This window comes from Pithys albifrons, chromosome 6, assembly GCF_047495875.1.
Source record: "Pithys albifrons albifrons isolate INPA30051 chromosome 6, PitAlb_v1, whole genome shotgun sequence".
NCBI lineage: Eukaryota > Metazoa > Chordata > Aves > Passeriformes > Thamnophilidae > Pithys > Pithys albifrons.
This window is the reverse complement of record NC_092463.1, coordinates 46,308,435-46,324,560: the sequence shown is the minus strand read 5'-3', so window position 1 is coordinate 46,324,560 and position 16,126 is coordinate 46,308,435. Positions and strand designations below refer to the sequence as shown.

Here is a 16,126-nt window from a genome sequence, read left to right as displayed (position 1 = left end):
TGATTATTTACTATTTTTGTTTCAAAATAAAGGCTTATTTCAGGAATTTCATGCAGAATTTTAGATTTTTTGTGTGTTCTCATAGGCAGCTTACCAATCATTTCTTTAAGCTTTTTTATTGTTGCCAGAAGTTCCAGCAACTTTAAATAAAGCTCAAGCATTTGTTTCTGATTAATTGAAAGCTTTCTCTTGCAGTATTGGGAGGTACACTGATAACATGACTGCAAATAATTTTGTTTAATTTAGAATACATGGTTGTATGCTGCTTAAAAAAAAAAACAAAACAGAGGCACTGTTGTGCATTTATTCTCAAAGGTTATGCCATGAGCAAGTGCAGTGGTAGGGATATGCCTCTATGTTACTGAATCAGATAGAAGTTGGTCCGAGTTGAATGCTGTTGCGCTCGCTGGTGCATATGCCTATCATACATGGTAGAGTTTCTCCAAAGCCTTTGATGTTGTACAGCATTGGCATTTGTCTCCAGTTCTCCCTTCCTTTTCACCTCTTATTATCTCTTATCTATTGAAAATATTATGAAGTAGAATTGTCATGTCCAGTCTAGATGCAAACTGTCTATACTACTAATGAGAGATACAGCTTTGGGTTTGCATTAATCAGTTCAGACAATCTATCTCTCTTCTTACACTTGAGACTTGCATTGTTTGAAGAGACATTTGCAAGATCTCAGCAAGGAGCAGTGAGTGTAGCTGATGATCTCCTGTGGTCCCCCTCTTTCATTTGAGAGCCTGAGTCCTGATAAAATCTCATACTTGAGTTCACACGCCCCAAGGACTCTAATTTGGGGATTCTTCCCTTCCTAATTAGGATCAGAAGGTAGGAAATACTTTCCTCATATGACCATTTCTAGTCTTTCTTTCTAAGTCATCTTTTATATCTTGTTCCTTTCAGGACTTCCTATTACATTATTGAGTTAGAACTTTAAAAAGAGTATCTGTGCTCAGGCCAAGGTCCATCTGCTCCTGGTTTCTATCTCTGACAGTGAACCAAAACACGTATCTACAGAAGAGGAAATATGTTAAAATGAGGTTTTGTCCCACTCCAGTGTTTGCAAGGTTAAGGGAATACAGGACAGAAAGACAAATCTTGGAGTGCAAGCAGGTGGAATTGTTGCCTCCTCCACAAGTTCAGGGTGAAAAAAATGTGCTCTTTGCCCTGTGATTAGTCTCCTCATCTTTGACATATAATAATTTGAAAATGAGCCTGGAGTTTTGGATTTTAGTTATTGCGGGATAAATTCAATAGTTGGCAGATTACAGATGAGATTGGTATTGGGTCCATTTTTGTTGTGTGGTTTTGCAGTCATGCCCTGTGGGTGACACAGTTGCATGTACGGATTTTATTTTGCCCTTTTTACCTGGGATTGAGTGTCTTCAAATAATGCTGGTTTCACAATAAATACGAGATTTTGGGATGTTTGCATAAGATTGAGAGAGGACAAGATTTATGATTTGTTTCTAATCTAATGTCTGCTCTCTTAGGTAATATGATCTGCTATATAATGTGTAAGTCATCCATTATTTATGTATTTATTATTTTAGAATATGTGCTTTGATTTTAAACATCAAATCACTCCTACTGTGTCAAAAGGAAGGAGTTCCTTCTGTTACCCAGAAAGGTGATAGATAGATAGATAGATAGATAGATAGATAGATAGATAGACAGACAGACAGACAGACAGACAGACAGACAGATAATAGACCCTTGCCTCTATTACATTGCTGAAGATGCTGTTACACAAGTTCTTTGTATCAGTGCCTGAAGGCAGTCCAGGCCCTCAAGAGGGTATTCCTGCTCTAGCATAGCAGTCTGTTCAGCCATGTGGAAAAACAGAGCAGGGAAATGATCTAGCTGAAAAATAACCAACCAAGAAGGTGTATATTTTTCAGTCTGATATGTTTTCTGCCACACAAGTAGTTGTGCTGACAAGGCAAGAAGGTGTCAGTGTGAACAGGAGAATGAGGGGCCAGAGACAAAGTGGCATCTGCTTGAACTGGACTGAGTAGCACTGCTTGTCAGGTTTTAATCTGTGCTCTGTAAAATATGGTAGCTTGGCTTCTTTCTTCAGTATTGAGGAGCAGTTTGAATGGACAAGGCGGGGTTCAGAAAAGAGGAAGACATTTTATTCGTCTTGTTACGCATGTGGACAGATAGCGTTTGGAGAAGTATGGTGACCTACATGAGGGTATATACTGAGATTCATCTTTGAGCTGTAAAACCAAACCATCTTCTTGATATCTGAGCTAGCTGCTCAACTTCAAATAGAAGGGACTCTTAGGTACTTTTCTTTTGGAGGAGAGCTCTTACTTGTGATCGTAGACCAGCCTCATAAAGGCAGAGAAGCAGCGTGCAAGGTGCAGTTGACTGTAGCTAGCTGCCTGAAGATGTTGTGTATGTCTGCTCTTAGCAGTAGATGCTAAATATACCTCTACCTCTTTTATTTACATATGTGGGGGTGCAGGGAATCATGCCCTAAGAATCTGTCTTGTAAGCTAACAGGTTATCCTAAATTTCAACTAAACTCCTCTGTTTAATATTGGTTTGACCTAAGCAGCTCTTCATGAGCAATCTTACTTGGATTTACTCTCAGGAGCCTTTAGCATTTCTCACCGTGCTGATTAGGTCTAGGGCCAAGAAAATAAACTGCATGATGTGGACTGAAGAATCTCTGTTCTCTTGAGTGAGATCAGACCTGCATATGAACCTTGCGGAAGTTATTTGTTTATCTATTTATTTGTTTTTCTTCCAGTAAGGGAAACATATTGCAGATGAGCCTCGCGTGAAGGGTTATTCCACGTGGCAAGTGCTCTCACTGACCTGAGCATGGGAACAGAGGCACTGTCACGTGGTGAATTCAGTGTTAGGTTGGCCCTAGAATCTCTGACACTTAGTGTTGCTTGGTGATTCAAGGCAGCTTCTTTCCTGTGCCTCTCTTGTCCAGGATGGTGTTAATTTTCCTTTTTCTTAAAGTACACTGAACTCATGTGATAAAAAAGGTTTCTAAGAACTGGGGTGGGACAGTTAGATCAATTGTGAGATTTAGATAAAAAATGTGATATTCTGGGCAATTCAACCGGTGGTCTGACCTCCAGAGAGGACTGATGAAGAGAGAGCAGTGTACTGGACCATCTTCCTGAGTTACGTTTGTCCCACAAGAGACTTTGAATTTTGGCTGCAGAAGTGGTGGCACCCTCCCAGTGTGACACCACAAAGCATGTTCTGTACCACAGTAATTGGAGACAGGGCCATCAGGTGTGCAGGACTTGGTGTCCCATGGCAAACCTAATGGGCTGAACTCCTGAATGCCTTCTGATGGTCTGTTGGTCTTGCCAGGCTTTGGCCTGAGAAGGAAGGGTAGCTATTTTTTAAAATAGATCAAGATTGTGCTGGACAAAAGTTAACTGTTTTGCCTTTTTAGCCATTTGCAGAGACTGGAGATCATCTGGTAACTACATTTTTTCAGCAAACTCTCTGAATGTTCCCTTGCATGACTTATCAATATTAATAGTGTCTCAAATAACTGACTGATAGTGTTGCTTATCCCAACACTGTGACAGTGGAATGCCAGCAACTTATCAAGGCATGAGGTCTTGTTATCTGTTCTTTCTGGAGACACATTTCAGTTGTGAGAGGGCTTGCATGTGTCAGCACTACCTGGCTTAGTTCTTCAGGAGCTAGCAATGGAGTAGTGTTAGCACAGTATCTTAGCCTGCCCTCTGTACAGCTCTTGATACTCAGCTAACTGGGCAACCTAGTCTGTGTTTCTGTGCATGGCTTTGTTGACGTGCACACTACATGGTAGTATGTAAGAATGGATTGATTGGATTAGAGTGTAGTGTTGTGTTCTGTAAACAGTACAAATAGAAGGGAATCATGATCACCATTTGCTATTTATTTCAGCCAAGAGGTTTTATGAGATGAGGAACAGAATGAATATTTGTAAAGACTCCTTAGACTTTCACTGCCTCCTTCCAAGGAGGCATTGTATGCCTTTTTGTTGTGTATTAGTATTTCATCTTTTAATGAGAGAACTTTGATTCAATTTCCAAGGAGTAACTAAGGCAGGTACATGAGACTTGGCTAATCTATTATTAAATGAGGATAAAAGCATTGCATTCTTCAAGGTGTAGTGCTGTGAATAGATGTCAACTAATCTAGGGTCTATTCTTTTAACCTTTGGCTTGCCATGAAATTTCCATGTGTGACACTTCTGGTGACTTAGAGCATAAGGAATTCATCACTGGACTCTTTACAGCACTGTATGTGCCTGGCACAGTGTTAAGAGGGTGTGAAGGGCTACAAGTGACTTTTGATAATTGCCACCATGGTGAGGTTAAGAAAAAGAATATGTTATGATTCTTCAGGGCAAGACTAAGAAGCTGAGTTTTGAGCAAGAGGTCCAACTGTGCCGGACAAAACACTAGCGGTTTAGTCTCAGTTTACTGTGGACAGAGGCTGACTGCATGAGACCCAGCATTGTCTGGCCATGAGAGGGGGTCATGATTCGATCAATTGTTCAGGGACCTCTCATTGTCTGTACCATAAAAGATTATTTAAAAATAAAATCTAAGTTCCATGTGGTTTTGGGTAAGCAGGCAAGAAGGATAGAAATAGGAGTAGTACATACTGCATTTAGCTTAATTTTTATTTCATTAGAAGTTAATGTTAGCATGGTAATATTGGACAGGATGCAAGTTTTTTCTTTGGAAAGATTGACCAGTACTGTTGCCACTTTCTACTTCATGATTCAGTGTAGCTGTTATTTTTGGCATCCTTTTGACTTTTTAAGAAATTCCAGTTGGGTACTGAAATTGCTGATTTGTTTTTTGGACTCAAAAGTTTACCACAAATTTTTTTCTCATATAAAGTTCATTCTGTTTTTTTTTCCTTTCCTTCATGTTGTATATATATGAAGCACCTTATAAATGTGCTTTCAGTCTCAGTATCATCATCAGGAGTATAACATAGTAAATATTTATATGATGTGCTATTTCCACAGACTTTTAGCTGTCTGCAGAGTTGGGAAGATACTTGGATTTGGAAAGGAGAAGGTAAAGATCTTACAGGATTATTCTAATCCATTTGAAGAAATGGGAAATCAGGAGCGAAGTTAGAAAGATTAAGATACATGAGTTTTAAAAATACGACAGTAACAAATTTAAATTCTTCTTCAGCTTTCCTGTATAGTTACCTAGAAGTTGGAAAGGCGTATTGTTTTCATAATGGGTGTTAGCTAAACTTCACAGTTGTTGCATACCCTTTAAACTTGTGGTGGTCAACATTTGAGAATGAAAAGTATTTACAGAAGGTAAAATTTCCCTAAAGCGCATTAAATAAGCAACCTCTGCCTAAAAATAAAACAAATTTTTCCATACTTTATAGTCTAGCCACCAGTTGCCATAAATGATTTTTGTATTTAACTTTCCTATTACTTTTTAAGTAGTTTTGAAGTATGTGACCATATTCCTGGTTATGAAAGATAAGTTACAGAATTGACCAGCTGCACCCTTAATCCTCTGATATTCTGTAAGCAGAAAAAGGTTCTGGAAATGTCAGGCTGATGTAACTCATGGAGAACATTTATGTTTACAAAACATGAGGTTCAAAATCACAATCATGTTAACACAGCTTTTCCAACAAGAACAAATTTATCAACTATTTCATTTTAAAAAGTCTGTCTGAAAACGCAGTGTTCTCTCTGGGACTAAAAGAATTTTGGGAATTCCTAAGAAAACAGTAGGTGTAATGGTGATTTGATATGGAAAAATTAATAGATCAACATTGCAAATAAATAACCTCTTCAAATGGTGGTGATGCGAGTGCAAGGATAAGAATATATTTTGTTTATACTATTCCCAGAGAAAATGGGAGATTACTATAGACTACTATTTTTTATCATATAGATTCATACTCTATTGCATTTGTCATCTTCATAGGTGGTTGGGCTGTTTCGGGGGTTTTTTTAGCAAGTTACTGCTTAACTGTCTTCCCTTCGTTTGTAAGTGTAGATTTTTAATTTAAATGAAACAGGCGAAAGTATTTAAGAAAGTGTGCTGGAGTGACTGCATTTGGAACCAAGTTTTAGAGTGTCCCATCAAGAAGCCAACATTGCTAGATTGTTCAAAATTTTATTTGTAAGGGTATCAGGAAAAGTTTGAGTGCAGGCTCTTTTAGCTCTTTGGTGTTACACACCACCTTCTTTGCTTTGCCTGTCCGAAGGACTGGCATGGCTGCCCTACCAGCCACAGCAGAGCAGCACCACAGCTGCAAGACAGAGCCAAGCAGCAGTGTGGTTTGCCATTGCTGTCGTGCTTTAGCTCTAGGAGGCTGTAAAGGTAGTTGTGAAGGAAGATTGCCAAGAGTACTGACATTCAATAATCCTCTTTGGAATTTTCTTTCCTGAGCATCTCAAAGTGGCTTTTGTATTATGAGTGAAAATATGATCCATCTGTGTAGCCATAGTGAATTAATTACCTGTCAGGCTATGTCTTCAACAAGCTAAAATGACATGTTCTACACTGAGAAATGAGAAAATGTCTCTTAAGAAAATGAAAAGAATATGTGAGAAAAGGGTGGCAATGTGTCGCTCACTACACAAATTTGCAAACAACAAATTGTTACTCACAATTCAATAGGGGTGTTGCACTCACAGTATTGTATAGGTGTATTCTCTGTGTTTTCTGTAGGTGGGTGATGATAGTTTGCAACTGCAACCAACCTAGCAGTGTAAGACCAACCTAGCAATGTCAGAATTCAGAAATTACAATGTAAATGTATGTCATCATCAAAAGTTGCTGAAAGAAGAGCCACAATAGCACATGTAGCAATAATCCATGAGATGTAATAGCAATAGAAGCCTGATGAATGTTATTTATGAGGCAGCTTTTACCAAGTAGCCAAAATATTGTCAAGGGGGATAGAAACTACTGACAACAATGAAGAATTGCTTTCTGAATTCTCAAGTCTTACTCAAGTGTTTGAAGCAACAGTTTGCTAAGACACTCAAGCAGTCTATCTTTGTGGAAAATGACCAGTAATGTTTGTTGTCCTACCATCTCCCTTTTTTAATATATGGGTTCTGGTATTGTTTGTTTTAATATTATTCATTTTTCTGCTTGCCAGTGTCTGCCATTACATGCCTAACATTAATGCTCTTCAGACAAAAACAAAAAAAAAGAGTGCACTTTTATCCCAAAGCATCGATGAAAGGTGGCTGTGTTTCAGCTGTTGGAAATGTTAAATGGCTTATACTCAGCTGAATATAGACTGTGATACAGACTGCTCACAGCTGTCTCACTCCTCTCTGTTTGGGGCAGGCTTCTTTATCTTTCAGAGTTTTCTTTGTCATTCCATTTTTCTTTGTCTTTTTCTTTCCCTGTTTGCTTTTCCAAGCCACCCACATAATTTGTCTCACAAGTTCTTTCTCCAGCCAAAGAAGACTGGGCTTTGTTCACTTGAGATGCCATTTTAGAGTCTGCTGATAAGAATTGTTAGAAGCCATTCACAGAATTCTCGATGTTGGATGGGACCTTTGGAGGTCAGCTGGTCCAAGGGCCATCTGGAGAGGACTGCTCAGGGCCATGACTTCTGAATAGCTCTAAGGGTGGAGACTCCACAACCTCCTTGAGCAACCTGCTCAGTTCTCAGTCACCCTCACAACAAAAGCATAGCTTTCCACGAGATGCACAAGAGAAGAATCACAGACCCACAAGCGCACCACAACTTTCCTAAAAATATGTCAGTCGTCATTTTACTGTTGCCAACCTCCTGTGTCTGGTGACTGCTCACATAGTAATGTGGCTCAGCCCAAGAATTGATTTCTGTTTGACTACCTCTTTGTCTGTAGCAATTGAATAAATTTTGTTTTATCTTAATGAATGAAATATATGAGGAAGGTCTCTGAGTTCTCTTTGTTGTTCTGTCAAAAGATGTCCTGTATCCATGCTGAATAGATGTTTTTTTCACAGAGGCACCTGAAGTATAACTTGACTACATGAATCATGCTGATGTGTAGAATTTAATTGCATTGTTTTACTTTAATCTTCTTCAAAGAGCCAGGAGCTTTTGAGTGTTATATTTAGAAATATTTGTTAATCATTTTGCATATATTGCAGCAGCATATAAAAAAAATCTCACCTTATCATGTTTTTTGTGTAATTCAGTTCATTAAGGCGTTTGATGTTGATTTCATTTTACCCACAACAGATTTTAGCTGAGCTTGGCAATGCCTCATTAGGAGATTTGTCATTGAAGTCTTAAGACTAATCAGGGGGTTTCAGTGTGTGCAGCTGTTCAAGGGGAGCTTTCAGTGTTTTGTATGTAAAGCACAGCAGTTTATCCAGTGTTGTGTTTATCCTTTGAGATCCGTTTATCGCTTAGAGAGAGAATGAAAACCCTGAGTAGAATAAAGCCTATTCTTGTCAATTTATGCTAAATTATAAGGACTGCACCTTAAAGACTTCCCTTTGTCTGCAGTTGGCAGATACTAAATGATGAGTTAATAATAGTATTTTATTATTTGTGCTGCTTTAGTGAAAGGAGTAGTGCTTTTGGCCATATTGTGAGGCCTATTAGTAGATTTTTATTTTGCATCCTTTTGGTTTCTGCTACTTTGACAGAGTGGAGCTGGATCTCTGGTAAGATGGGTGGCAGCAAAATTTGAAGTTAAGACTATGTACTTGTGCCTATATTGAACTTCATGTGACAGCTCGCTGTGCAAGCTTTGCTCTGGCTGCTACTAGAAGATAGGCTCATGGTTAGTGCTTCCTGCTTGTGTCACCATGAATTAACTACCACTAAGAAGACTTGATTGCCCATGGCACAGGAAAGTCCTCCAAGTCAGAGCTGCCCTTTCTGCATGCAAGGGAAACCTGGTTGGATTCGTAAGTGTTCTGCCCATAGTGTTGGGGGGAGAAATGTTTGGGAGAAGAGAGCAAACACTTATTCCATCATTTTCTTAGCCAAAAGTTAAGCTATTAAGCATTTTATTGCTGTCTGATTCCACATTTTGGACCTCCATTCCCACTGTGTTGAGCAGCCATATAGTTTGGGAGTGACACAATAAGGTCTCGACAGAGCCTTCTCTTCTTCAGGCTGAACAGCCACAACTCTTAGCCTTTCTTTATAGCAGAATTCTTCCAGCTCTCTGATCATTTCTGTGGCCCTCCTCTGAACCAGCTCTCAGTCTTCCTTGTACTGGGTCCCCAGAGCTTAACAGAGTACTTCAAGTGGGGTCTCAACAGAGAGAGTAGAGGGGGAGAATAACCTCACTCGACTGCTGGACATGCTGCTTCTCTAGGCAGCCCAGGACATGATTGGCTTTTGGGGCTGCAAGTGGACATTGCCAGCTCTTGTATTTTCTGTCATCCATCAGCACCCCCAAGTCCTTCTCAGCAGTGCTGCTTGATCCATTTGTCCCCCTCAGCATGTATTGCTGTGACCCAGATGCAGCACCTTGTACTTGGCCTTGTTGAACCTTGTAAGGTTCCTGAAGTTCATCAGCTTGGTGTTGTCTGCAACATTCACAGATGTGCATGGATTTAAATAGGTGTGTTTCTGCATCTTTGGATCCAATCTTTGCTGGTATACTTTAGTCAGCAGCTCTGACTAAAGTGTTTCAATTATACTTTTACTGTCCATATCTGTAAAAGGAGATGGAAATGTGGTAGTTTGATCAACATCCTGCTGATGCACTGTTGTAGGGGAAATGGTGTCTTGTTCACTTAGTGTGGCACCAGTTTGGCTCCAACACCTGAGTATGCATGATGAACTTTTGAACCTGCAATATTGCCTGTGGGATTGATAGCGTTCTAAATAAGTGAGCATTTGGGGTTTGCCTGAACATGATGTAATGACATAATTGCAGAACCATTTGGCTTTTAACCGCAGATACTGACTTTTTTTTTAATGTACTCTATATAGCTTAACAAAATAAAAAGATACTAATATTCAGTCTCTGCCACTCCATCAAGTATTAGAACAATCGTAAGTTGATGGGCTGACACAAAACTCCCCTGAAACTTAGTTTGCAGGAATGCCAGTGTTATTTTTAACTGTCTCCAGCAGGAGGCTTTTTTTTCTGGGAGGAATTCAGAGGTTTACCTTGCAGCCTGTGTTCAAATTCACATAGGCTGGAGATTTAGTTTTAGTGGAGATTTAGTTTTTAAATTTATTTGGATATCTACTGTGTGCAGAAATGTACTGAAATTCACATGCTAGTTTAGAGGTGGTGATCGTAATTGGTCATGTTGAAAACATAAATTTTAGGTGCTTCTGCTGTTTATTGTGTATGAACAGAGCCTTGCAACTCTATTTTGTGGTAAAAGTCATGGTTGATTTTGAATGCCCACATTATTTAGGCATTTAATGGTTAAATATTACATTGCATTTAAGTTATAAATATTTATAATAAGAAATAAATTTTGCTCAAACAGCAATTTAAAAGTCAGGGGAATAGTGTTCAAATTACCATAGTCCTTAAAACACAAGACAATAGAAGCACTGCATGATGAAGGCAATTAATCACCTGCTAGGTACAGTCTGAATAAAAAAAATTCCAAATAATAGTAAATAGTAAAATAATATTCAGTAATTTCTAGCAAGAAATAGAGTTGTGACTGGAAAATAAATTCTTCTAAGTTGTGGGTTTTTGGTTTGGTTTTACTATGGTAGTGAACTGATGCCCCTCACAGTATAAAATTTCAAGCATCTTAAAAATAATGTATATATATTTCAGCTACCAATTGCAATGGGATGTAGAGAAATCCTGAGATTTGTCAAATAAATATTTCCCCTTGATTTTATAAATACACACTACTTCTTGTGGGTAAGAGATGTCTGAATGATTGAAAAGTTTATTGCAGTTTGTATAGTAGGTAGAGGTGAGTTTAAATGTGTAGCATGTTGACATTTTAAATTCCCGTCTTGCCCAATGATTATTGATCAGAGTCAGACTATATCTCTTTCCTTTCGCCAAGCAAAATTGAGTAGCATAAGATCATTGTAGTAATTGGTTATGAAATAATTAACCAATAGCATATATACAGACACACACACATATAGTTGTGGAGCTTATCCCATCTCCAAGACCATTTTGCTTTTTCTATAGCTTTAGGAATACAAATTTATATAAGGTAGTACTTATTCCTCATCCTGCTTATCTCAAGAGTGAGAAAATGTAATTTTTTATGGTATAAACCCCCCAAAATTTCAGAAAGTGAAGATTTTACATGGCCTTGTTGTGCTCTGAAAGAATTCTGATGATCTCTATTCCCCATGATTGAGGGCTGGAGATCACTCCAGCAGTCCCTTGTTACTGGGGAGACAGTTGAGTAGTGAGACCAAGATATGACTGGTGTTGAAAAATCCCGACTCTCACTCCCATCCCCAAAAAGCACTCCCTCTGCAGTGGTCTTTGCAGGCTTGAACTGATGCAAGTTAAATTCAAGTTGCTTAGATTTTTCAGCGGAGACACGAACCACTTTCAGTCATGTCATTTCATTATATTTCACTTTTACCAAACCTAGAGGTATTTTCTTTTTAAAGGAGCATGCTGGGAATTTCAGGAGGTTCTTGCATAAAAGTTGCTGTTCCAAATATGATTCATATTGCCATGTTAATTGTATCCACATTAGAGAAGATTATTTTTCCCTATTTCTTGGGCATTCCACAGGTCATAAATGTTGATGGAACAATGAGGAAAACTCTCCTAGAAGATAAGCTTCCGCATATATTTGGGTTCACACTGCTGGGAGATTACATCTACTGGACTGACTGGCAGAGACGAAGCATTGAAAGAGTTCACAAGATAAAGGCCAGCAGAGACATCATTATTGATCAGCTGCCAGATTTAATGGGCCTTAAAGCAACAAGTGTTACCAAAGTGTTTGGTAAGTATGAGCAACATAGTAGTCTGTAATAGTTTCTAGATGGGCTCGGTTTCATGAAACAACTGTTGACCACTTGTAATGAGAAGAACTATGGTCTGATGTATTTCAATAATTTTAAAGGAAAATTGCACCTTCTGTTTCTAAAGTTTGGAAATCCGGTGTTGCAAAAAAGTGTGGGATTCCAGATTGTAGTGACATTTGACATGTCTTCCACAGCTTCCTCTACACTCTTTGTATTTCTGTAAGATTTTTATTTCTGGCTCTATGCTAGAGCAATCATTATTCACATAGAAATGCTCCATTTTCTGTTGCTCTTTTTTTCCAGTGCAAAGTCACAGAGATGTTCAGTTAGCAGAATACTTTTCACTGTATTGGACAGTATGGCAAAGTCACTCGACAACATTGCCCCGAAGCATGTGGCACTTAGACATTAACTCCAACACCTCAATTATACCTAAATCTTAACAATCAAACCTTGCCCTTAGCATGGGATCAGCAGCTGGATCTCTGCATTCTTCCACTGCATCTGCTGAGAGATGCAGCCAGTGTTTTGGGTCCTCTGCTGGCATTCTGCAGTGAGTGTCACAGGACCTCCTGGCCTCAGTAGCTCATGAGAGGTGTGTGTTCACCACAGATTTTTCTGCTGGCTGGAACACTGGAGTCTGGGCATAACAATAAACAGATTCATTGGTCAGCTGTTAAAATTACTGAGCATAGTTGCAATGGAATCATATAAAGGAGGTTGTCAAATGACACCCTGACAGTACATGGATTTCCAGCCTTTCAGGAAGCTGCACGTGAAGAATAATGAAGTCAAGCTGCAAGTTATGTCATCAGTCTGAAATATGTATGCCCTAAAAAGGGAAAATGAGAAGAAACCTGGCTGAGACTGATTTTGGAGATTTGTTGTATGTGTGGTAACAGTGTTTGAATACCTAAATCCTTGGTTCCAGCAGAAGGAGAAAGGCACTCATTTATCTGTTGATCCTTACTTTCCACTCCACATTCCCTCCCCATCACACAAACATATAAGTGTGAGATTGTGGTGATCTTGTTGGAACTGTTTCTGCTAATGAAACTTCTCAGCTTTAAATTAAACAGCTAGGAAAGAACTGCAGTTATCCAGCTCTTTTCTCATCCTTTTGTATCACTGAACATTTGTAAAAACTGATGGTTTTCAGAGAGATACAAAAATGGAGTACTTGGCCAAAAATAACCAATTGATTGTCTGCCTTCAATGAATGAATTAAATCTTTGGGGAGACAAGAAAGTTCTGTTTGTAGCTGATATTCATACAATAGGAGAGATCCAGCTTTATAATCCTGGGTAGAAGGAAAGAATCCATTTCGAATGCCTTTTTTTTTTTAAGAATTCCCTGATGACAACCCATAGTGTTAACTTATTTTGTAAAATTTTATGGTGTTTCTGCTCAACCTCCTATGCTCCCCTGTTCCCTTTACGTTGACAATGCATTAATATCTATTTTGGTTTGTTTGTATGTTTTAAGGAACTAATTCAATGCACTAATGCCTGTTTTGTTTTGGGTTTTTTGTTTTGTTTTTGTTTTTTAAGGAACTAATTCATGCGCAGAGAACAATGGAGGCTGCAGCCATCTATGTTTCTTTACACCCCAGGAGACCAGGTGTGCCTGTCCCATTGGCCTTGAGCTGTTGAGTGACATGAAGACTTGCATCATTCCTGAAGCCTTCTTAGTTTTCACAAGCAGAGCAGCAATTCATAGGATTTCCCTTGAAACCAATAATAATGATGTTGCTATTCCTCTTACTGGAGTCAAGGAAGCATCTGCTCTGGATTTTGATGTCTCTGATAACAGAATCTATTGGACTGATGTTAGTTTGAAGGTATTACTGACGTGTGAATTCCTTGAATATAAAGCCACAGAGCAGTTACTTTGATCTAACAAAGGTCTCTGTTACATGATCTGTCCTGCAGTTGCTAGTGTTGTCATTGAATTGCATCCAAGGAGACCCTTGGAGATGAAGACAGTTGCATTGCTGAATGCACAGTAGGGTGACAGGCATCTTCCTACTTCAAATAAAAACTCAAAAGTCGTGCCTGCTCGTACCGAATGCCTGAGTCTTGGATGCTGGATATGTTGCATCCATATATGTATCTACTCGTGAAAAGCTGTTTTCATGTCACATAGCAGAGTAATTTAAACGCTGAGCTTGGCAGACCTCTGAGCTTTCTATCCTCTTTCAGTTTTGACTTGAAAGACAGTTGTAGTCAATGTTTGGCAAGTGAACTTTGGATTGGTTGCTGTTAGTCTGTGGCTCCAGTTTGGCACAGAAAAGGCCAGGGAACTTGTCTAGTCTCCTTCACACTGTGTTAAGGGCCCACCTGCCCCCAGTTCTAGCTCAGTGTGTACAGCTAGAAGTTTCGACATTTCCTGTGATGTTTGGTTCACATCCAGGTGCGTGCTGAAGTGAGTGTTGTGCTCTTCATCAGTGTTACTTAGCTTTTTGAAGTGAATTATGTAGTGGTAGACAATTACAGATTCACTTCACTGTAACAACATTCTTCTATTTACACTCTTAACAGGTTTTCCAAGAGCAGTCTAAGTTTCCTTGCCATAGTATGGAAAAGCTCAGTTTTAAAGCCTGAAGGGCTTGTGCAGTTTCCATAGCTTTGCTATGAAATCTAATGAAGGCTGTGCTTCAGCAGTAATGATGCTGCTTGTGGTGTGGATACCTTTCTTTTGGAAGGGGGCCAATGTAATAAATTAGTGTAGTGCAGATACAGTTGTTAAATAAATCACACATAAGCAGGAGTTATGGTCATCTTAACCATTTGTAGTGGAAAACACATTACTTCACCTGTATCAGTGTGTGTATCTCAGTCTCACACTGTGCAGAAAACGTTTTGTTTGTGGCCTCCTGAATTATTCATCATACTGTATTTTCACATATCAGGTATGTCTCAGCACCTCTGGGTTCTCATTCCCTCTTGTTCCCCCACATCCTGCCTCTTATCAACACGTATTGTAGCTTTCAGAGTCTATTGTCATGTCCCTTTCCTTTGGTGACCACCACTTCGCTGATCTCGAGCCTCTGGGTTTTTTCAAAACCTGTACCATGTGGCTTCTGGTTTTGACATTTACCTTTAAAAATATAAAATGTCCTTTACTGTTATATATTCATTTATCAAATTATTAAGAAAGCAATAGCTGAAATGTTGGCAGGCATGTAGAATGATTGCTCAGTGTTGATAACATAGGTGGTTAGTCGCTCCTGCAGTTACTGTTTACCTGGGTATTGTTTCAGTGCTCCTTGTTATTTATATATGACCTATTTATATGTGTGCAGTTCTTGCCTTCTGACTTGCTTTGCTGAGTCTGCATAACTAAAATGTAGATGGCATCAGCAAACGCACTCCAGGTGACTGATTATGAGAAACAATTTCATTTAGAGGTCACCAAACTGAGTTGTGTTTCTGAGATTTAAAACATTACAGTGAATTAAATAATTCTGTGCAAATAGAAGAGAGGGAGAAGGGTGAAGGAAGAATCTGCAGCTACATACTTTTTTCTGAAAATCAGATGCTTTTGAGATGTCTTGGTCTGGTCATGAGAAACCACCAGCTTTCTGTAAATTCAGGTGTTTTTATCCCAGGAATTTCTATATATTTTTTGACAACAGAAATTAATTTTTTAAAATGTAACAATGGCTGTTTTTTTTTTACTGATTTCTTTTTGTACCCTAAACTTCATAATCATTATTCCTTTTTCGTTGCAGTTGGGTATCCATAAATGCTGTAATATTTTTGCACAATTGTTTTCCAGACCATAAGCCGAGCTTTCATGAATGGGAGCTCTGTTGAACATGTGATTGAGTTTGGGCTAGATTATCCCGAGGGAATGGCTGTAGACTGGATGGGAAAGAACCTCTACTGGGCAGATACTGGGACCAATCGCATTGAAGTAGCCCGCCTGGATGGACAGTATAGGCAGGTCCTTGTGTGGAAGGACTTGGACAACCCAAGGTCTCTGGCTCTTGATCCTACCAAAGGGTAAGGGACAGTGTTGTTTTTCAAAGCTTTGTGTGCACATTCTTGTATATGACAAGTTACTTGGCAGTTTATATAGCTCTGTTTCTTCAGAGTCTTTGAAAAGAGAGTAAATGTTCCACAATCCTGTGGGTTACAATGAAAAATTAATAATTGTAAAAAATATTATTGTTCTGCCTTTGCCTAAAAAAGTA

At 38.9% G+C, this 16,126-nt stretch overlaps 1 protein-coding gene across 2 annotated transcripts in view; it reads left to right on the top strand.

Moving 5' to 3' along the window:
* Positions 1-16,126, top strand: part of LRP5 (LDL receptor related protein 5) — a 138,657-nt gene that overhangs the window by 90,022 nt on the left and 32,509 nt on the right. For both annotated transcript variants that reach the window (XM_071558698.1, XM_071558697.1), the window contains exons 8-10: positions 11,690-11,906; positions 13,479-13,768; positions 15,709-15,935. In XM_071558698.1, coding sequence (XP_071414799.1) covers positions 11,690-11,906; positions 13,479-13,768; positions 15,709-15,935 — 734 coding nt within the window. The remainder of the gene's footprint in view (positions 1-11,689; positions 11,907-13,478; positions 13,769-15,708; positions 15,936-16,126) is intronic.